Source organism: Peromyscus maniculatus, chromosome 4, assembly GCF_049852395.1.
Source record: "Peromyscus maniculatus bairdii isolate BWxNUB_F1_BW_parent chromosome 4, HU_Pman_BW_mat_3.1, whole genome shotgun sequence".
In the NCBI taxonomy this organism is placed as follows: Eukaryota; Metazoa; Chordata; class Mammalia; order Rodentia; family Cricetidae; genus Peromyscus; species Peromyscus maniculatus.
In genome coordinates, this window is record NC_134855.1 from 63,532,089 (window position 1) to 63,554,943 (window position 22,855).

Below are 22,855 nucleotides of genomic sequence, written 5' to 3' on the forward strand. Positions count from 1 at the left end.
CTAACTAGGAAACATGAAATTACGTATATTGGTTTAAATATGATGATGCTAATTGTGTCTATAGTTGAAACTGAAGATGTCAGGAATGATCAGTAGAACTAATTTGATACCATGAAGATTGGTTCAAACCACTCACCTAGAATGAGAAAAGGGTTCTTGTTCTTCTGTTGAGTTAAGAACCAGACTGCAATCAATGCACATCCAAGTGTCTCTTCCTTTTGAAGTATACATCTGAGAGCTTGAATGCAACTTCTTATTCCCAAAACATCTTAGAACTGACAAAAATATCACTGGGTATTTGTTAATTATCCAGAGACCAGTTGATTTCCCTACTGAGAAATTATCTTATACAGCATTCAATTTATTTCATCTGTTATTAAATTTAACTTGAAATATTTAATAGCTGTAAGCATTATATATTTTGATATTTTTATTCTTTCACTTCTAAGTGTAACCACCAAACATTTAGCAATTTCCACCATGTGTTAAAGCAAGCTTTACGCTCGGGGTTAAAGAACAGTTTAAACATGCCTAATGGTGACTTTTAAAGATTAACAAGTTGACTATTGTAAACTTCTTATAAAATGACAGTAAATGATATTAATGGTAAATCTATAATTATCAGGAATTCATTAACCTTTATGACTCATCTCTTCCTTATAGATATGACCATTCATTTCCTTATAGATACTTCTACTGTAAAATTAACAGAAGTACTTGAAATAAAAGTATCCTTATAAAGTAGATACAGTACATATTTTAACGTACAAATTCATTTCATGTCTGTTTTATAGATAAAGATTTTGCTTAAGTATAATTTATGAATTATGTATTTTCACTATATTGTTTATTTCATTGAATAAAATTATGATAATCTCTGTCAGCAACCATACATTCATTTTATGGTAATGGATACTCAGTTAGTTATACATTCCTGATTTCTCCTTCTGAGACTTTATTTAAAATTCTTAGTTATTTCTATTCCAATATTAAATATTCTTGGAATTTGCAGGCATAAGACAGAATTGAGATCTGGAGAGTTGATTCTCTATTGATTGCTGACACCCCTCCTCTTGAATCAGGGAGTCAGATTCATCAGTTACCTTTCCTATTGTCTTCCTTGTTTCTGGGATATGACTCAGCACATTTACATTAGGATGTAGTAAAAATGAAACCCAACCCTGCTGTTCTCAAAGCTTCCTTTGATGACAAAAGACAGCCAGGAGGTGGTTCCTTCTCCCTCATTATTTGGAGACTTCATTGAGATTGCCTTCATATCATGTAAGAAGTTTCTAGTGCACTAGGTTTCTATAGTTGAGTTCTTGGCCAAAGGGTCTCCTCATAGAAGTCCCTAAACAACCTATGCTGTTAGAAGGACAATAGGTTTCTCTCCACAAACTGATAGCAACGTCCCATTGATGAAGACAACACCCACACAACTAATTGAAGATGGAGATCAAGCTGGTGCCTACAAAGAATCTTCATCCCCATTGTCTAGTGTCTATGACATAGAAAGGTACTCTGCAGGCTACCAAAAAAAAAAAAAAAAAGGAGAGTAACACCAACCCAACCTCATAACATTTTCTTCACAATCTGTCATGCCTGCAAACTATGCTAGGGCAATTGTGGTAACAAACCTTGTGGGAGATACTAACCAATGTCTGATTTGACTTAAGGCCCACTCCATGAGATGGAATCCATACCTGACGCTGCTTGGGTGAACAAAACCCAAAAACTCCAGTCTATATAGCACAGAGACCTAGGGGAAAACCAAATACTACTGGTCTAAAAAAAAAGTAACAATAAAGTGACTCCTAATGATTATTCACTATAGTTATAGATTTATATGTTTAATCTAGTGGCTGGCTGTGTCCTCTGATCCTTGGGCAAGCTTTTACTGATACACAGTATATCACCACATTTCTGCCCCACCCACCCCCAACCCCACACCCACCTCACGCCCTTTTTTTGTCTCTCTTGGAGGAAAATAACAAAAGCGGTCCACATCCCACGTGCAAGAAAAACTATTTATTGTGAACATTAAAAATATACTGTTAAGCACTATATCAAACAAGCATGCCAAATGGTGGTGGTTAGGTCCCCAGCCTATTGTGACAGTTCCTCCCAGCATCTGTGAAGTTTTTCCTCCTGTGGTGGCACAGACGAAAGGCAGGACATGCAGGCCAGAAGAGCAAGAGGATCTAGATACCCAAACCACGATGAGAGAGAGAGCTTTGCATCGTACCTGCTAGGCGCCTAACCTCTTTGGATTCTCAGGTTTTGAAGATGCCTGCCCAGCAGAGTTGTGCTAAGACGCACCACCAAGATGTCTCTAAATGAGCATTTTGCTCAACTGCGGAAGAACAAACAGCCACAGCAGATGCCAGTCAATGTCTGGGCCTTGATGAGGTGTCAGCAGCAGTTCGCCTGTGCCAGAAACAGAAGACTGGCCCTGCAGATGGAGAAGAGACCCTCTGTCCACACAGCGTTAAATCCTAGGCAGAGCTTAGAGGGGCGCCTGGGTGAGAGTTGCATGCAGGTCTGTTTAGGAGGTCCCATGGGTGCCCTTGCCAGGGGAGCGAATGGAGGAAGAGGCACAGCCATCATCCAGAGACACTTGCCCCAAGGAGGAGTACTGAGGCCAGAACGCTGCCTCGGGGCAGGATGCCACCCCCAGGTTGGGCTGTTGTGGAAGAGGGGCTTTTGGAAGCTGAGGCCTAGGGCATGGCCGTGGACCTGGCTGTTGCTGAGGGAGTGGTGCCCTCACTTGCTCTGAACCGACCAAGGAGCAACTGGACGCCGAACTGGATACATGTCGAAAAGGAAAGCGAGCCTGAATGCTGAGTTGGATGCCTACATGGCAGAGACAGCTCCTGAGACCTGTGACTGAAGCCCGCCTCTTGGACTCTTGTTCAAGTCACCACATCTCTGCCAAAATCACCTGGAGAAAACAGGAGGAGAAACCTGACGGGTGCTGGGAGGAGCTATTACAATAGGCTGTGACCTACCCGCCACCATTTGGCGCATTTATTTGATGTAAGGCTTGACTGTACATTTTTATATCATCATGATAAAGAGTTTTTCCTTGCATTTTTGTTGTGGACTACTTTTGTTATTTTCGACCAATACTATGTACCTCCTCATGGGAGGCCTTTCCTTCCTGTAAGAGGCAATGGTTGGTGGGTTCGGAGGGGGAGGCTGGAGGGGAGGGACATAGGAACAGGGGGATATTTTATTGGTATGTAACATGAATAAAACAATTTCTTAATAAATAGATGACTCAGAAAGTATTGTCTCAAATTAGATAAGCCAAGCCAACAGAATAATATAAATTCCTAAAAGAAGGCAAAAGAATGAGCGAGTCATGCTGTCTAGTGGAAGTCATGCTTTACTGTATATATTGTATATGCTCACAATAAATAGATTTTGTTGCATTTTGTTGTGGCCTGCCTTTGATATTTTCCATCAAAAAAAAAAAATGGAAGGGGGTGCAGTTGGCAGTGGGGTTAAAAATGTGGTGATATACTTTGTATCAAAAATGCTTGCCTGAGGGTCAGAAGACACAGCCAGACACTAGATTAAATGTAGGGGCCAGGTGGTATGGCACTCACCTTTCATCCTAGCACTGGAGAGTTCAAAACCACCCTGGACCTCTCGGGATCCCATCATTCTAGGAGAGAAAGGGAGCCTCAGGTCTGTGGCACACCCTTAATCCTAGCACTTGGATGTCATATGATCATCACTCCTAGCACTAGGAAGGTAGTGACGTGGCCGGGCAAAGAAGGGTATATAACTCAGGAAGAGACATAAATTCTATGTCCTTTTCGACCTGACCCATGTGTGCCCTGTCCAGGACAGAGATGAGAAGCACAGGGCTATCTCTATTACAGAAATACTTACCCCTAGCAGGACTACTTGGGGGACCTGCCGCTAGGACCCTGCCCAGGGCAAGATGTCACTCCCAGGTAGTGTTTGGTAGTTCGTAGAATAGGGTGTTCTGGATGTAGAGGCTATGGTTGTGCCTGAGGGAGAGGTGCCCTCACTTGCCCTGTACTGACCAAGGAGCAAGTGGATGTCCAATTGGAAGCATACATGTCAAACACAAAAGGACGTCTGGAAGCTGAGTTGGATCCCTACATAGCACTGGCAGATCCTGAGACCTGTGACTGAAGCCCGCCTCTAAGACTCTCATTAAAGTCACCATATCTATACAAAATTAACCTTGAGGAAACAAGAGAAGGAACCTCTGGGAATCTGGGAGAACTATCACAGTAGGCTGTGTACCCACTTGCCACCAGTTGGCACATTTAGTTAATGAGTCTATATATTGTATATACTTATATATTGACTCTATATACTGTATATACTTATTGTTCATATTTTTCTTGCATTTCATTATTTTAGACAAAAAAAGGAGCAATGTAGTGATAAATTTTGTGTTAAATAAAGCTAATCTGAGGATCAGAGGACAGAATCAGCCACTGGAGTAAATATAGATGCCAGACAGTGGGGGCACACACCTTTAATTCTAACACTAGAGAGCAGAGTCCTGCCAGGGTCTCTGTTATTCAAAGCCTCCCTCCATTACTTTTGATTGATTTAGTCTAGAGAGAAACAAAGCCAGCCATTGGTGGCATACACCTTTAATTCTAGATTTCTGCTGTGGATATTGCTCTGTATGCTGTGAATGTTATGCTCTGATTGGTTGATAAATAAAATTCTGGTTGGCCTGTAGCCAGGCAAGAAGTATAGGTGGGATAAACAGACAAGGAGAATTCCTGGAAGAGGAAGGCTGAGTGGCTGACTGCAGCCTCCTGCCTAGGGAGCAGCATGTAATGGCTCACAGGTAAAGCCACAGAATGCATGGCAACATACAGATTAACAGAAATGGGCTGAGTTTAAAATAAGAGCTAGTCAGTGGTAGGCCTGAGCTAATGGTTGAGCAGTTTTAATTAATATAAGCTTCTGAATGATTATTTTATAAGCAGGTGTGGGGGGTGGGGAGATGACGGGGGCAGTCCCTGGGGTTGAGCAAGACCAGAGAATACTTCAGCTACAGATTTCTGTGAGTTCCACCTCCCTACCCCACCCCGGACTACATGACATTTATTCAGTCTAGGAGTGAAAACAGAGCAGGCAGTGGTTGAACACAACTTTAATCCTTGTGAGTCCCATGCTATTAATCCCATCACTAAGAAGGTGATATGACTGGACAGAGTAAGGTATATAACATTGGAGGAAACAGAAACTAAGACAGTTCTGCTGAGACCCTTTTGGATGAGGATTCAGAGGCATTCAGTCTGAGGTTTTGTAGTGTTGGTGAGGTAATAGGTAGTGGGTAGGGCTTGCTCTGCTTCTTTGCTCTTTTAGCTTTTATCCCAATATCTGGTACTTTTTTTTAAGACCATCTAAGCTTATACAACCGATAATATCTTATTACATATGCTATTTTATTTCATCTTTTGGTAATATATATTATTTGCAAAACAATGTGTTTCTTTATAAATATTGTTAACATATGGAATATAAAGTACTTTGATAGGTCTTTGCCTGCATCTTTTTTTTTCTTGAAAAAAAAAATCACATTTATTTACTGTCAAACCATGTTAAATTTTACAATGGATATTAATGATGGGCTCATTATTAAGAGATTTACATAAAGGGCTTGAAAGAAGAGCAGAGCCTGGCTGAAACAATTTACTTGTCATTAGAGCTTTACCATAAAATAAAGACTACCTTGAACGCATCTGATCTCGTCTTTTCCTGCATCTTAAAGCAACTCAGATCCCTCTTCCACTTCCACTGCTCATCTTCCTAACTCCCATAGTTCCCTTTCTTCATTCATGTGTGTTTTAAAATGCCACTTTAGAGGAAATACACAACACTTTTCTTTTGAGTTTATTTCACATAATTATCTCCAGTCTATTCATGACAACCACTGTCAGGTCAGATGAGACCCTCAGGCCCTGTGTTTGGCCTTTGCAGAGTTTGTCCTAAGGATGGCTACAGGACAAAGTAACACAGTATGCGATGAAAGCAAATTAAATTGAGGACATCAATATTTTAAGTTCAATGTCATGTGTGCCTGAGCAGATCAACTTCAACAAAGAGTTGCCCAATAAAAATGACCGATGACATTATGGCCACAGAAGGATGAAATATAAAGGTTGATGGTAGTGATCATAGAAAGGCACCGAAGAGAGGGGATTGTCAGCAGTGCCCACAATGCTTTCTGAGACATTATGACTGTACAAACCAGTGGTTTGTCATGGCCGTATAGCTGTCCTAGGCCATTTCTGACAGAACAACAACAACAACAACAACAACAACAACAACAACAAAACCCTCATTAATAATGAAGAAGATGAACAAAGATAGCTAGATGGCACACCGATGGTATTGTCATTTGCTTCAGATTTCCCAGCATTTCGGGTCCCACAGCAGGTGAGAAACTAAAATCAATGAAAGCCAGATGCCTAAGAAAAAAAGTGAATAGGTGTTTGTAGCTAGTTGTTCAACTTGATTAGGATGATCATGATCTGGTTCTCCTCAAAGGAAATGACAAAGATGAGAAAGAACATCACAAATAAGGGAACCTATAGTTCAGAGTGGTCAGTGACACCCATGAGAATGGAAGCATTCAAAATGGAGGGATTCCCTTTCTCCATTGAAGACCTTGAGAAAATGTCTTGTAGAAACAATCACACAAACCCACTGGATTTCAAATGCATCATTTGTCAAATTGCAATTTTCAAGTCATAAATCCAAATCACTATCAATTTATGAGATAAAGCAATTTAAAATGAGATACCTCCAATACTGAGCCTATAACTAAGTTTAGACATTGTCATGATGTATACAGCATAAAATAGACATTTTTTCTTTTTGTCATATACTGATTATAAATGAAAAACACATATCATGTGTTTAATTCATTTAAGATATCCATTAGGGGTAGATATTTAGCCTAGGGTAGTAATACTGATCTTTTAAGATAATTTTCAAGGGGCTGGAGAGATTGCTCAGTGGTTCAGAGCACTGGCTGCTCCTCTAAAGGACTTGACTTTAATTCCCAGCACCCACATGGCAGCTTACAGCAGCATGGAACCCTCACATAGACATACATGCATACATAACACCAATGTACATAAAAAATAAAAAATTTAAAAAGATGATTTTCACTTGAAAATATTGTTTTTGAAATACACTATTTATAAAATAATATATTGTAATGAAATATATCCATTTTTTCTCAGACTTAAAGCTTTAATTCTAATTTAGAAAAAGGAACTTTACTTCAGTTAAAAGATTTTGTTTTAATTCTCTTCACTGTAGCATTATATATCAACTAGCAATGCCATTCTTTTATTCCTTTGACTTTTAAAATTGTATTTTTGCTGGGTGGTGGTGGTGCATGCCTTTGATCCCAGCACTCAGGAGGCAGAGACAAGCAGATCTCTGTGAGTTTGAGGCCATCCTGGTCTACAGAGCAAGATCCAGCAGCAAAGCTACACAGAGGAACCCTGTGTCAAAAAAAAAAAACAAAAAAAAAATGTATACTTATTTTACTTTGCCTTTGTAAGCTTTAAACCATGTTTAAGAGGACTTAATGTGACAAAATTATAATTTAGATGAGTTGTAGTTTGCCTCTATCTAACAAGCAATGCACACATGGAATGTATTGATGTCCTTCATAACACCCCATCTAAAAATTTAGCACTGAGGGTGATCATTCTGATTCTTTTTGCTTTGATGTTTATGAAGTATGTCATATAGAATGTACTGTGAATGAAGATGAGCGGACAGTCTCACGTGTGGTTCAAGCTTAGCAACGATAGTGGTGAGATGGCTGTTTTCCAACTTAAAATGTCAAGAGCCCTATGGCATCCTTCTCACAGTATACCTTTCCTCCATCAGTTGGTTTTGTGCTGAATGGCTTTGTTGGTTATTTTCAGTTTGAAAGCTCATATTTTTCAGTTGTTAAATAAATGTTGGAAAATTATCACACAGGAAGCAATCCATCAGAAAAATGATCACATATGCAGAAAAGATATCATTACAATGAAGGAAAAATATTTTTACATCATACATGAAAATTTTCAGTTTTATGACTCACAAATCGTTTCATTTACATCATATAATAAAATATGTATATGCCACTTTAATAAATTGTAATTTCATTTGTACAGAAATAGCTATTTCTTTATTATTTACTAATTTTATTTTATCTTTGATTACACATGCTACATGCATGGTTTGAAGTATCTTTAATCACTAAAGAAACTTATTTGACCACTATATAGTTCACTATCCCCTTTCTGATAAAATGTCAATTTAAATTGAATGAGAAAAAGAAACCAGAGTATTTCCTGTTACTGAAGAATATTATTTTGCCAATTTTGTGTCTTGTCTCTTTTCTTACCACCATGCTTATTCTTCCCAATATATACTGAAATGATTTTTTCCTATTGTTCTTAGGAATGTTAGTGTACAATATTTGTTGGTCTGCACCTTATTCCTTTTAATATTTGCAATGATCATTTGAATGGTCACAGATGATCCCATGATTTTAGTGACTAATGATATTTAATATATAACTATGCATTCTCCACTGTTAATCTGTTGACACTTAGGCTGACCACATGCTAGCCACTGTGGCAAATATTTCTACATTCAAGGGGATGTAAGCTCTTTTTCACATGTGGAAATCTTCTTGTTTGCTTGAATACACGGTAGTGGGATTGTGGAGTTAGTGATGGTTCTATTTATTTTATTTCTCATTCATATTTGCATCACTATGGGTTGAACTCAGATTATATTGCATGTTATACAATTTCTATACTACTAAGCTATATTCCAAGCCTCTCTTCAAGTTTTGAGAAACCATTACATTGTTAATGCTAGCTGACATTGATGATAACAGTATTTGAGTTCTCTTTCTCTAGAGTCTCACCAGAAGATTGTCTTTTTGAAAATAGCCTTATCATTGCAATTAATGTGATCTCATTATGGTTCAGATTTGCATTTCTTTAAGAATTAAGAATATTGAGATATTTTCATATATTTGTCAATTTGTAAACTGACAATTTTGAGAAATGAGTAATCAGAACACTAACAAATTTGTAATTTTATTTATTTATTTTTTGGTTTTTCGAGACAGGGTTTCTCTGCATAGCTTTGCACTTTTCCTGGAACTAACTTGGTAACCCAGGCTGGCCTCGAACTCACACAGATCTGCCTGCCACTGTCTTCCAAGTGCTGGGATTAAAAGATGTGTCACCACTGCCCAGCCAAATTTGTAAATTTTTGAGCTTCTTTTTTGGTATACTGAACTTAGGTTTCTTTACATACTCTCAACATTGAATCTTTGTTCCATGTAGTTTCTAAAATATTTTATGTATTCTGTTCTTTCTTTCCTATATAATTTGTTTATATAGTCATAATGAGATCATTAATTTCAATATCTGTTTTATTATCTAAGTGCTTGAGTTAATTTCTGACTTCTTCATGAAATTTCTGAAGTTTTTCAGTAGTTCCTCGGATTTTCTTTTTATCTAGTAGTTCCACAATGATAAGTCTTATTATACTGGACTCAACTAGCAGAAAGGCCTTTGAATTTACATAGAGATGACATTAGTTCCTCAAATTAAACATAGTCACATATTAAAGGGCAAAAATACCCAATACAAGTCTTAGATTTCCTAATTTTTAAGTTAATTTAAATAATTATTTTGTTAGTGTGGAGGAAATTATTGAGGATCATTGATTTGAGTCAAGAAAATAAAAACAAGAATCCTTTGAAAAAACACATACATACACGTACAAGTTTGTGTGGTTCAAAATATAATACATATATTTACAGAAAAGTAATGGATTAGATGATATTGCCTTATATGATTGACTGTTCTATAATTAAAGAATTATATCCATGCTTGCAAGCAAAGAACCCTGTAGCTACTCTGTCCAAGGAAATGGAGTCTCCAGCAACAGTGTAGATATCAATAGTACAGTAAAGGCCTAGAAATTTTCTGAAAAGCAGCTAGTGTAACCCTATGTTGAAAGGCTAAAGAGAAGTTGCAGTCCAATGTACAAATATAATGGGAACATATTTTGGAGAATGAGCCGTGAATACAGTGGCTATTTTCTTTTTTCCCAGTTTTATTCTATGGTGGTCTTCATTATTTCATGGACTGCTCACAATTAATATGAAGTTTTTTTAGCAGTTGCTATGCTACAATTCAGCCATATCATAGGCACAGATAAAAGTTTGTTTTTATTAATACCCAGGAATCTGGTTCACTAAGTTAAGATCCAAGATTACATGTTAGAGTATTGCTTTGCTCAAAAAAAAAGGACCATTATAAATGTTACTTTACATGGAAAAAAATCTACTGGTATGAGTATAAATATTTTCAGGTGAGGAGGTTCTGTACATGTTGGTTTCTTCACTAATAATCACAATGAAAAGGAATGAAAAAGAGTTTGGGTCAGAAAAGACTTGTCAATAGAAACAATGTTTAGGATTACAGATTTATAAACTTGAGATGAAGCAAGGTGAAAGATTATGAATGAGCTCTAGGAGTTGAGAAATTCAAGGAAGGAGATCATACTCTTGAATTTTTAGAAGTAATACAGACTGATACACCAAAGAGACAGAAATAAATAAAATAATACAAAAATATATAAATCTGTCAGACTATAACCAAAGTCTCTCTAAACTAGGAATTCCCACTGATGCATAGCCAACTTTTCTTCCATCAGTTCTTATCTAGAGCCAACCAAGACTGTGAATTGCTGATCTGTGGTCTGTGTATTCTGAATTCTTTGTAATGTTCCTGGATATGCATTTTCTTCCTAGATGCTGGCTATACTTCTCATGTCTTCTAATCTATATTTGGACCAATACATATGTACACATTTAGTGCACAATATCTATTGACTTTTATAATATTTTTGGTTTTATGTAACTTTGTGAGTATGTGATAGTTTTAAATAATAAAATAAATTTTGTCAGCCGGGCAGTGGTGGCACACGCCTTTAATCCCAGCACTCGGGAGGCAGAGGCAGGCGGATCTTTGTGAGTTCGAGGCCAGCCTAGGCTACCAAGTGAGTTCCAGGAAAGGCGCAAAGCTACACAGAGAAACCCTGTCTCGAAAAACCAAAAAAATAATAAATAAATAAATAAATTAATTAATTAATTAATTAATTAAAATAAAATAAAATAAATTTTGTCAATTAACATTTTACTCCAAATGGTACTGAAAAATTTAATTGAAGTGATATTTCATGTATTGCTATCATCACAAAAATAACCATATGTAATATTTTATTCAGATTTGCAGTTATACATTTATGTTAGATTGAACCGTTGAAGTGGATTTTTCAGGAATTCTTTCAAGGCACACTTTACATCTTTGTTCCTAAAGCTGTAGATGACAGGGTTCAGCATTGGTATCACTAGGGTGTAGAACACAGAAGCCATCTTGTCAGTGTCTAAGGAGTGGTTGGTCCGTGGTTGCAGATACATGAAGAGAAGTGTACCATAGAACACAGTGACGGCTACCATGTGAGAAGCACAGGTGGAGAAGGCTTTCTTCCTTCCTTCAGATGAACGAATCCTCAAAATTGCAAGGATGATATTGAAATAGGATATAAGAACAATAGACATAGAGAAAAACAAGTTGGTTCCTGAGAAGAAAAACACTACAGTTTCTGGAAGGTAGGTGTCAGAACAGGACAGTGCTAACAGAGGGACATTATCACAGTAAAAGTGGTTAATTACATTGGAAGAGCAATAGGATACAGAGAACACACAAGGTGTCACAACAATGGCTGTGAAAAACCCAAAGAAGTATGTGAAGGAGACCAGCAGAAGGCAGACCCGCTGAGACACCACCACCATGTAGAGCAGGGGATTACAGATGGCCACATAGCGGTCATAGGCCATCACAGCCAGCATGAAGATGTCTGCAACCATGAAAACCAAGAATCCTCCAAGCTGAGTGGCGCATTCAAAGTATAAGGTGGTTTTTTTACTAACTAAGAAGTTGACCAGCATTTTAGGTGCAATAACAGTAGCGTCTCCCAGGTTGATGACAGCCAGGTGTCTGAGGAAGAAGTACATGGGAGTTTGAAGTCTTGAGTTCACAGTGGTGAGGGTAATGATGCCCAGGTTTCCTGCTGCTGTCAGCATGTGATGACCAGGAAGACAACGAAAAGTGGTACCTGCAACTCTGGACGTTGGGATAACCCCATTAGAATGAACTCAGTGACATGAGTGAAATTCCCAGAAGCCATTTATAGTGCTATATGCATCTTCTAATTGATAGAAAACAAAAATATTAAGAGATTATTGAAATTATTATCTATATTAGGTAATATGTAATTAAATATTTCATTGAGGGTCACTTTATATAAAATAACCACAGTTAGTAACATCAAATTTTAGTTATTTCTTGCCTGATTTGTTTTAACCTGGAAATAAAACTTTGTCAGAAGTTAACGGGTGTCTAGAATAGTTTGCATTTTTTATTCACTTTATTTCTTTGCTATGATTCCACGGATTACTTTAGTCTAAGCTACCTATGAATTAATTAATGTAGAAATACACTCACTCACTCACTCACTCACTCACTCACTCACTCACTCACTCACTCACTCATTCACACACACTCCTGATTTACTCAGCAAGTAGCTGAGGAATTGAGTAGATTGTAGACTGACTTCAGAGCATTGTTTCTTAGGTTCCACTGTTCAGAGTATCCTTCACTGATTTCTCCTCTGGTTTTCTGCTTCAGTTGCCCTCACAGAGCATTAGTGCTTGATTTTCCTTATGTTAGTTAGAATCATCCTAGGAGTCAGTCCTTTTTACATATTTATTTTTTTTTCCAAGTACTGTGATGCTACTGTGACTTCTCATTATTCAAATTATATTATTTGCTTTTGGTATCTCTTTCTATAATTGATTTCAGCTTACTCACATTCCCTTTACATTATTTTTATTTCTCTTAACATGTTTTACATATTTTTTTCAGTACAGAATCTCACTTAATATCCTAGTCTGGCTTCTAAAATGAAATCCTCACCTTCTCCCACACAATCCTGGTCCAGATTGCAGGCATGTGCAACCACACTTAACAATTTTACATTTTATATAATGTTATTATATATACTATTTTAAACATTATATATTATTTATATATAATTATATTTTAATTGTTTTCTGTCGGTGAAATACAGAACATAAGATATTGCTTTCATTTGTATAGCACATAATCTTTCCATGGAATTATGTCATGAAGTTTCTTGCATGTATCTTACTACTCAACAGGATCATGCTGCAATATGTTTTCACGTATTTAATATCTAATGAGACAACTGATTAAAGTTAATTGAGAATCTGGGTAAAACAGATGCTAATGTTATAGTCTTTTAAATTATGACTTTGTGGTTTTTCTTATTGTGCCTTACAAGTTTTATGGATTATTTGTTGTTTATCTACTTAATTTATATAAATTTAAAACTACATATGATATTTTTAGAAATAAATGATATGATTTAAATGTATATATTTATATCCAAAATAAATCTTAGTTGTTATTACTCTTCTACACTTGAGTATTTCAAATGCTTTCTCTCTATTAATTATCAACAATCAATTGATTTTATGAAAGACCTTTGAACATGAAATATATATATGATATGATATATCATAGCTTTGTATTCTCAAAAATTTAAGAAATGTAGAGTAGATTACAAAATAATATAAAAAAGATGAGTAGAGCATGTCCCAACTCAGAGTAGTAATAGATGTTTGAGTATGTGGAAATGTGATTACAATATTGTACAGTTATATTGTACATTTATTGAAATTTCCTATTGTACTCATAACTATGCACAAATATCATGTGTCAATAAACATTATATGTTTTTAATGCTATGTCACATAATATCACACAACATATGTAATAATAGAAAACACAATATAAACCTGGATGTTCATTGAATACATATGTAATTTATTCAATCCACCAATTCTACATCTGAGAGGTTGGTGTGTCTATGCTGCCCTACTTCTCCTTTATTTCTTGTGAAATACCATTTTTTCTCCATAAATATTCTTGCTTTGTTAGGAGGCTAGCTTGTGCTTGATGTCATTGTGACTAAACTTACATTAAGGAGACTATTTCTTGTCTAGTTGTTATACATGGAAATCAGGACATTATTCACTTTGACAAAAAATGCAGAAGATATATGTATTTTTATTTTAACAATAAGAATCAAGGACACTAAGCAACAGCTTATTGCCTTTTTATAAGAATTCATGCAATTTCTTTTTGGAGTTTTACTACTTATATATATTTAATATGCTTATTTACTACAAGTTTCTTCAAGTACTGAAGAAATTACCAAAGACATGGCTAAGAACATCATCATTGTCATAAATATATATTGTTGAAATTAGTATCTTGCAGAACAGAACTAGACTTTATTTTTGTTCTAAACAATATCTTGCTTATTTTAGCATTTCTACCAGAATAAAGTATTTTATATTTTATATTTATGCAAATTAAATTTTAGTTATAAATATTTAATTGGCAAAACTACACAAAATCTCAATAGCTAAACATTTAAAAATAATTAATTTTTATCATGTTATTGTATCATATCATCTCTGAAGGTATCAGAATATGATTAAGAAATAAAACTTTAAATCTGCATAATTTATTTCTGAGATTTCAAGAATTTGTTCTACTGGGTCCCCAACATGTATTTGGTCTTTTTCACTCCATTAAAAGAAGAAGATCTGCTTGCCTCTGCCTCCCAAGTGCTGGGATTAAAGGCATGTGCTACTACTACCTGGCTTGTTTATGGGAATTTTCAAGGTTTAGTAAAATAATATAAAGAAGAAAAAACTTCAAAACTTTAAATCTAAGTTACACTCTGAAGATATATATATATGTGTGTGTGTATACATATATATCATGTATAATCTCAAAATATCTACGGATGACAATTATTTAAAAATACTCAATACCATAAATTATTAATTACAGACAAATAAAAATCATGAGATATAATCCAAGTGCAATAAGAATGGCTATGTTCAAACACATACACACACACACACACACACTCACAAGCATTTTGGTGAGAATAATCAATAAGAAGAATGAAAACACATTCCATGGAATGTAGCTTAGTATAGGCTTTGTGGATGACTGTATGTTTCTTCAAAATATTGTGAGTGTGCGATGGGGCTCAATGGCAAAGCACTTGTTTTGCATGCAAGATCTCATTCATTAAACTTTAAAGTAATTTTTATTTCATGTGATTTGCCAAAGAAGAAAATTCACTATTGTATTTTTTCTCAAATAAGCATGTGAAATTGCCTCCTACATATTTATATTTGTACCCAAAGACAATTGTGACTTTGAGCTTGGGGCCTAAAATCTGCTTTTTTTAGTGGGTAGCAATGTGCAGACTTATATGGTCCCATTGCTGAGATAAATAACTGTTTATTCTACACTTTTTAAAATAATTCACAAAAAGAGTTCATGTTAAAATTTAAATGTTACCTCAAATGCTGAGGGAATTAGTCAATAAATCTGCAGTATACATAAATTTTTATTACCAATGGCATAATCCTATATCTAAAAACAAGATACAAGTCTTTGTATACAAAAGACTAACATTCTACTATTTTGTTAAACTCAGAGTTCTTAGAATTTGGCTTATACATTCTCAGAAATGCATTGTCTGTGAAAAAACTGAATGTCTTTGTATATCTTCCAAACGTTTATTGGAACAAAAAGACTAACTGTTAGCACTAGGATATCTTTAAGTTTTGTGTTTTCTCACTCTTAATTATCCAAAATAAAAAAACTGAAAAACAAAATCAGTAATTGTGTAAGTATTTCCTGGAAAAAATAGAGCTATGTGAAGAGATACTTTAGATACTTCCTGACTTCATGTTCTAAGACAGATAAAAGCTCCCTGTACCGTATGAAAAAATATACCTCTGCAATAATGACTTTTTGTGAATAAACATCCTTTTTTAAATTTATCAACCAATATATCAGGTATCATTAAGGTCTATTAACATCTCTGTAGAATTTATGCTTAAGTTGTAAGGAAAATGAAAATTCCAGCTTGACTATAATATGTTTTAAAAGACACTTGGACTCTTCATCTAGACTAACAATAAATAAAATATTTGGTATAACCAACCTTCATGGCGTGATGAACTAGGACTTACCACCAACATTTCCATTTTAAGATGAACGAAGAGTTTCGCATTTGTCCTGTCCCTGAAGACTTCCTCAGTGAAATCTCTTTACTTGTTTCCTAAAGTCCCTGAACACAAAAAAATAAATTTCCCTAGTAAACTATTGATTCCAGAGGGAAAGGCAAATGGTGAGCTTATTAGTCAAGTCCCCATTCAACTTTCACAGAAAGTGAGATGTGAAGTTTGCCCACGGCTGCTCTTAGATGATTGTGTTAGAAGGTAGATGAAATGATTGTGGCATCTTTTTTTTTTCTTGTGTCTCCTATGCTATAACTTGCTACAACAAATTACTTTAGAAATAATGAAATTCCCACAGGGGAGAGATTTGACTGTTAAAAATGGTAGCCCATTTACCTTTCTTATGTAAGTTGCCTTGGGCAGTGTCTCATCAGAGCAATAGAAATGTAATTAAGGCAATCCTCTTGTTTGGAAATTTTATTTTATAAACAATATAAATTAGATGATAAAAATAGTTCAACTTTGGCTCTTCATCTTTTTCAAATTATTTTTAGTGAGCATGTCAAATAATGGTTTTTTTCATGGTATATTCATGCACATACACGATTTACCTTTTTACTACTTTCAAACCTATTTTTGTAGACAACTCAGTAGGATGAAAATGGTCCTATGAGCAGGCAAAAATGTCAGAGGCACCTCCACTCCCACTTTTGTTAGGAGTCCAACAAAAACCCCAAGCTAAAGAACCATAACATGTACGTAGAAGGCCTAGTGTAGACTCACACAGGCTCCGTGGTTGCAGGATCAGTCCCTGTGAGTCCCTATGAGTCCTGCTTAGTTGATTCTGTGGGCCATCTTCTCCTGGTGTCCCTGATCTCTCTGACTCCTACAATCCTTCCTTCCCCTCTTCTGCAGGGTTCCCTGAGCCCTGCCTAGTGTTTGGCTGTGTGTCTATGTATACGTTCACATAAGCTGCTGGAGGAAGCCTCTCTGATGATGGTTGGGCTAGGCTGTGATGTGTGAGTATATTAAAATAACAGTAGAAATCATTTTACTGACTCTCTGTCTCTGTCTCTGTCTCTGTCTCTCTCTGTGTGTGTGTGCATGCGTGTGTGCGTGTGCGTGTGTGTGTGTGTGTGTGTGTGTGTGTGTGTGTGTGTGTGTGTGTGTGGTGACTGGTTCTACCCTAGGTTTCCGAACCATCCATCTCCAAGAACCTTGCCCTCCAGGCAGTGTTGTGCATGGGATCCCTCTCATGGCTCGGGCCTCAAGTTAGACCACTCATGGGTTGACCACTCCCAAAAGCTTTGAGCCACCTTTGCTTTGGTGCATCTCACAGGCAGTACGGGACGTAGATCAAAGGCTTTGTGGCTGGGTTGGTGTCCCAGTCCCACCACTTGGAGCCTAGCCTGGTTACATAAGATGGCCAGTTCAGGCTCCATATCCTCCATTTCTGAGAGTTCTTGCTAGGGACAACCTGATAGGTCCCAGGAAGTTTTCACTACATTAGGTTTCCACAACATCCCCCAAATGCTCACCTCTTCTGATCATCTCTTTCTATACAGGAAACTATAATAGGAATTAACAAAGACAGTAGAAAATGGAAATACGTCCAAAGCTCATGGTCTGGAAGAATTATTCTTGCAAAAATGCCCATCTTACAAAAACCTATATAGTTTTTGTCAATCTTAGTCAAATGCTAAAACCATTCTTTACAGACAGGTAAAAAAGGTTAAAATTTATATGGAGGCACCAAAACAAACACAATGAGAGCAATCTTAAATAAAAAAATACTGCTTATATTTCTTGATTTTTACTAATACTAATACAGAGCCATAATATTTCCAACAGAGAACTAGAGCAATAGAACAGAGTAGAACTTTTTTCTATTGTTCTGGAGTTGTTTCCCTTTGCCATTAACACATGTCTAATATTTGTAGATGAGAGAAGAAGGTCTTACATCAGAGCAAGAATTACAAACAGTTGTGAACAACCTGTGTGGGTTCTGGAAACAAGAACTCAGTTATTCTTCTAGAAGATCAGAAAGGTTCCTTAGCTGTTCAATCACCTTGCCAGCACCTGTTTTCAGCTTTTTTTTTTCATTATATTGAAAATTATTGACTGGGAGTGTTTTTGCTTGATCAGTAGAGTTTATTCAATAGATGTGCATAAAATTATGGCAAAGTTTATATTAATATTTATGTCTAATATAATTTTAGAAATTTTGAGAAATAGAAATTCCTCAAGTTTAATTCAGTGAAGCATATGGGTAAAAATTTGTAGCACAATTTTTGTAGTTATCTTTTAGAGAGTACATGGCATACAAATTTTGTCTCTATAATATTGAACATTAATGAATAGTACAAGTAGACTTCTCATGTTTAAAATCTGAGAGGAAAGAAATGTGGTCACAACAGAGCCCTCCACTTAGAATGTGAATATCTCAAATCCAGAATCTGTGAAGTTGTTTACAGGGTTCAGTTTTCTTCATCCTCATAACTCTCTGAAGGAAATAGGCATAGAAGAAAGACTTGAACTGGCTCATAGTTGTCAGTATTTAGTCCTTGGTCAGATGCTTGTACTACTTTGGGCTTGAGGATAGGAAGAGAGAATATCAAGATACTGGAAGTGTGTAACAGAAGGAAGAAGCTAACCTCATGCTATTTGGGAAGCCAGGAAGATCCCAGAAGGGGATAAGATCATGCCACGAGTGATTTACTGCCTTGTAGGATCTATCTCTTCAAATTTCTAAATTTGAACCTCCAAAATTAGTTTTGATGGCATTTTCATTGTTAGAGAAAGCATTTCCAATAAAATTTCTCTTTTAAATGATTGAATCTTTGATGGTGGATGGTGGTTAAGAACACTTATTTAAAATGATTTTTAATGAAATAAATTTCTAGCAATAAATAGCACCTTTGCTTCACTTCTAGGAGTCCAATCCATGAGAAACAGGAAGAATTCTATGAGCAAGAGACATTGAGATCATGATGGGAAAATGTACAGAGATGGCTAGCCAAACTAGTGGAAATGCATGAATTGTGGACCAATAGCTGAGGAGCTCCTGTGGTATTGAACTAGATCCTCTGGCTAGGTGAGACAGTTGTTTAGCTTGAATTGTATAGGGGGCCTCCAGGCAGTGGATCAGGACCTGTCCCTGGTTCATGAACTGGCTTTTTGGAGCCTAGTGCCTATGGTGGGACACTGTACACACAGCCTTGGTTCAGGGAGGACGGGCTTGGACTTGCCTCACCTGAATGTACCATGCTCTGCTGACTCCCCATGGGAGACCTTGCCTTGGAGGAGGTGGGAATGGGGCTAGGGTTGGGAGGAAAGGCTGGGGGTGGGGTGGGAGGAGGGAGGAATCTGTGGTTGGTATGTAAAATGAATAGAAAATCTCTTAATAATAATTTAAAAAGGAAAATAAAGAAAAGCTGAAGAAGCTAGACTTTTATGACAACATGGTGGGAGTGATTGGGCACAGTAAACTGAATGACACCTACATACTACAGGTGTTCTACTCCTTTTCCAATCATATTCCACTCAGAATTCCTGCCTATGCAAAGGTGCTGCTCATATTCAAGACATAGATTTCTCCCTCAGTTGCTTTCTCACATGTTAGTCATATCTGGTAAAGCATTTACAATCACATCCATGACCAAGGCTTCTCCTTTTTTAAAAAAACTCACAGCCATTGTACTTACCCTCTAAAAATATGTTTATTGCTTATTTGGGAATTTCACATCATGCACCCCAGTCACGCTCACTTAGCAGAACTCCCAGGTCTGCCCTCAACCTTTGTGATACCCCAAAGAGTAGAAGAAAGAAGAAGAAGGAGGAGGAGGGGGAGAAAGATAAGAAAAAGAAGGAGAAGGAGGAGAAAGTATAATTTGTGTTGCCCATATATTCACTGGAGCATGGTAAAACTCCCAGTGACAAGAAAACTGAATCCTTCCCCACCTGCACACCTGTCAGAGAACATCAGTTATGGAGAGCTACACTTCAACATCTTTATGACTGTTTTACTCTTCAATGACTTTCTGTACAGGGTGTTTCTTTTTTGGGGGTATGGGGGGTAGGGATTGGTGGTTACAGGTGTTGTCACAGATAACTTCCATGTCCCTTTTTCTCAACTGTGAGTCTACAGTCATCAATATTACTTCAAAAGTAGCTTCTTTGCTCTTTATAGTTAGCTGTAGCTGAATCATGGGTTTCCACATAGTCTCTTGTGGTAGTGGACATCAACACAGCCCTCTGCCACAGCATGGGCCACAAACACCATGATAGCCCTTGGGAACAGTTCATGTCAAGGCCATCAACATAACACTCAGCTGAAGTAGAACCATGTACCTAGTAATGTCCCTCTGTGGCATCAGGGACTACTAAGATTAATAGGACTTCAGGCAACTCACAGACCACTGACACCAGCATGAACTTTGGTGGTAACATGGGCCAGTGGATATCAACATGGTCCCCATTTGCAGCAGGACCATGAACACCAACATGGTCCTTGGTGGCAGCATGGAACATGGACATCAACATGACCTCAAGTGGCAATACATGTCACTCACAATAACAGGGCTTCTGGTGGGAACCAGGACTAAGAACACTAATATGTTCTCCTGCAGTAGTCTTCAACATCCAAATGGTCTCCATTGGCAGCCCAGATTTTGGGCTTCAACATGAACTTTTGGCTTCAACACAGCCTGGGGCAGACATACCAACATGGTCTCCAGGGGCATCAGGGACCATAGAGGTCTTTCAAAGAGGTCCAGTCCAGAAAATAAGTGATTCTTCATCTTGTATTTCCTATCATTGTTTAGAACAGGAATTATCAAATATCTAGGCATCATGATTTAGGGCTGAGTATACCCAAGCTCCAGGCTGCTGCATACTATCCTGTAACATGAATATAAGGCTTGAGGAAATAGGAACTCATTCTCTTGAGGCTGAGGATTTCATAGAGGTGAGAATGTGGCTGGCTTGCTCTGTTTATCTGATATTTCAGGTTTCACCCCAATATCTGGCTCCCAGTTTTTTATTATAAGACCTTTCAAGATTCATATTACATTTGGCAATCCAACATTTGTGGCACGAATTCACTAAGAAGCTGCTTATGGCCTTGCAGGCCCTTGGGTCAAGGTGGAGATGCATGCAGTTGGAGTCTCCACCCCACATGGGCCAGAGTCTCTTTGGCTTGTTCCCTCTGGTGTTTTGTGGGCTCTCTGCATCCCCATCTCTGACTGCTACCACACTAGGTAGCTGCCTTGAAACCCACTCTGGCTTCTAGTGTTCTATAAAGAAGCAGTCAGCTTCACATCTGAATCATCACTGTCAGCAAATTTGGTGAGTCAATTAAGGTAACTTAAAGGGAGAAATTAGTTAAAAGAAATTTTCCCATATTAAAAAATGGAAAACATTTTTACAATGGAAGGTGGTCTCTATTTGATATCACATTAGGCAGTCTGAAAATGGAACAATTAAATGAGAACATAATTAATGTTGATGGGATAGATGTAATGTCAACTATAAATATTATTTATTTGATCATTTCTGTTTGATCATTAAAAAGGTTGGTTAATATGAATACCAAGATAAAAATTTTAGAAAAATCTTGTTAAAACAGATCATAGAGATATTCAAGCCCAGAAATAAGAATTTAAAGGTGAACCAATCTCAGCATTGCATTATACAGCTATAGAGAAAAAGCCTAAGGCTTTCAAATAGCCAACCTTAATCTATCCAGTAACCATACAGGTACTGCCAAATGCTCAAGGCTCTGTATGAGTTGATTGGACTCCTGTGCAAATGTTAGATTTGAGGAGATTCAAGGAAGCTATAGTTTCATGTGGTATGTACTCTCTGTTTGTAAAGCAGATGTTAAACTTGTGGTCAACTTGTAATAGAATTATCACTCAAAACTGGAAAGATTTGGTTACAGCGTCCTGGAAGTTGGTTCACAGTTACAATGGAGGACCTGGTGGAAAGATGAGGTTAGCCATGATGCAGGGCTAGAGGTATGGAAATTTTCCAAAATCAACTTTTGGGGAAGGCAATTATGCTGATATACAAAAACAATCTTTATATGATGACCACACCCTAACTTTATGCCAAATGGCAGCCTTGAATACTTGAGACAGAATTGAAGAAGTAGGAAAAAAAAAACTGAGTTATTTACAAAAGCTAAACCAGGTCCAAAAGAAACCTTCACTGATTTCTTACAAAGGCTGTCTTGAGCAGTAAATACAATGACACCAAATCCAGAAGCTAAATAGATAATAATTGCATCTCTGGCTTTTGAAAATGCTAGTGTACAATGCAAAAGGATAATTAGGCTGTTAAAGGCAAGATCAGCACCCTTGGAGGAATGGATCCAAGATCCAATGATTATTGAATCTCATGACCATGATGATGCTTGGATAGAAGTGATTTCCAGAGGTTTGAAGAAAAATAGTAATGTCAGGTGTTTTAATTGGGGTAAACAGTTCACTTAAAAAAGGACTATAAACAGAGCATTCCTAGAAACAATGTTTTTTCAATGAACAATGGCAACATAATGCCCTTTCCTTCTGGATTATGCAGAAGGTGTGGTAAAGGCAAATACTGGAC

General features: G+C 36.9%; 1 protein-coding gene across 1 annotated transcript; it reads right to left on the minus strand.

Moving 5' to 3' along the window:
- Positions 1 to 11,350: 11,350 nt before the first annotated feature.
- On the minus strand, positions 11,351 to 12,297 carry LOC102922503 (olfactory receptor 8J3-like). The gene is given in 2 exon segments (XM_006989763.2): positions 11,351 to 12,195; positions 12,198 to 12,297. Coding segments are annotated over 2 exon segments (945 nt in total).
- Positions 12,298 to 22,855: the final 10,558 nt, after the last annotated feature.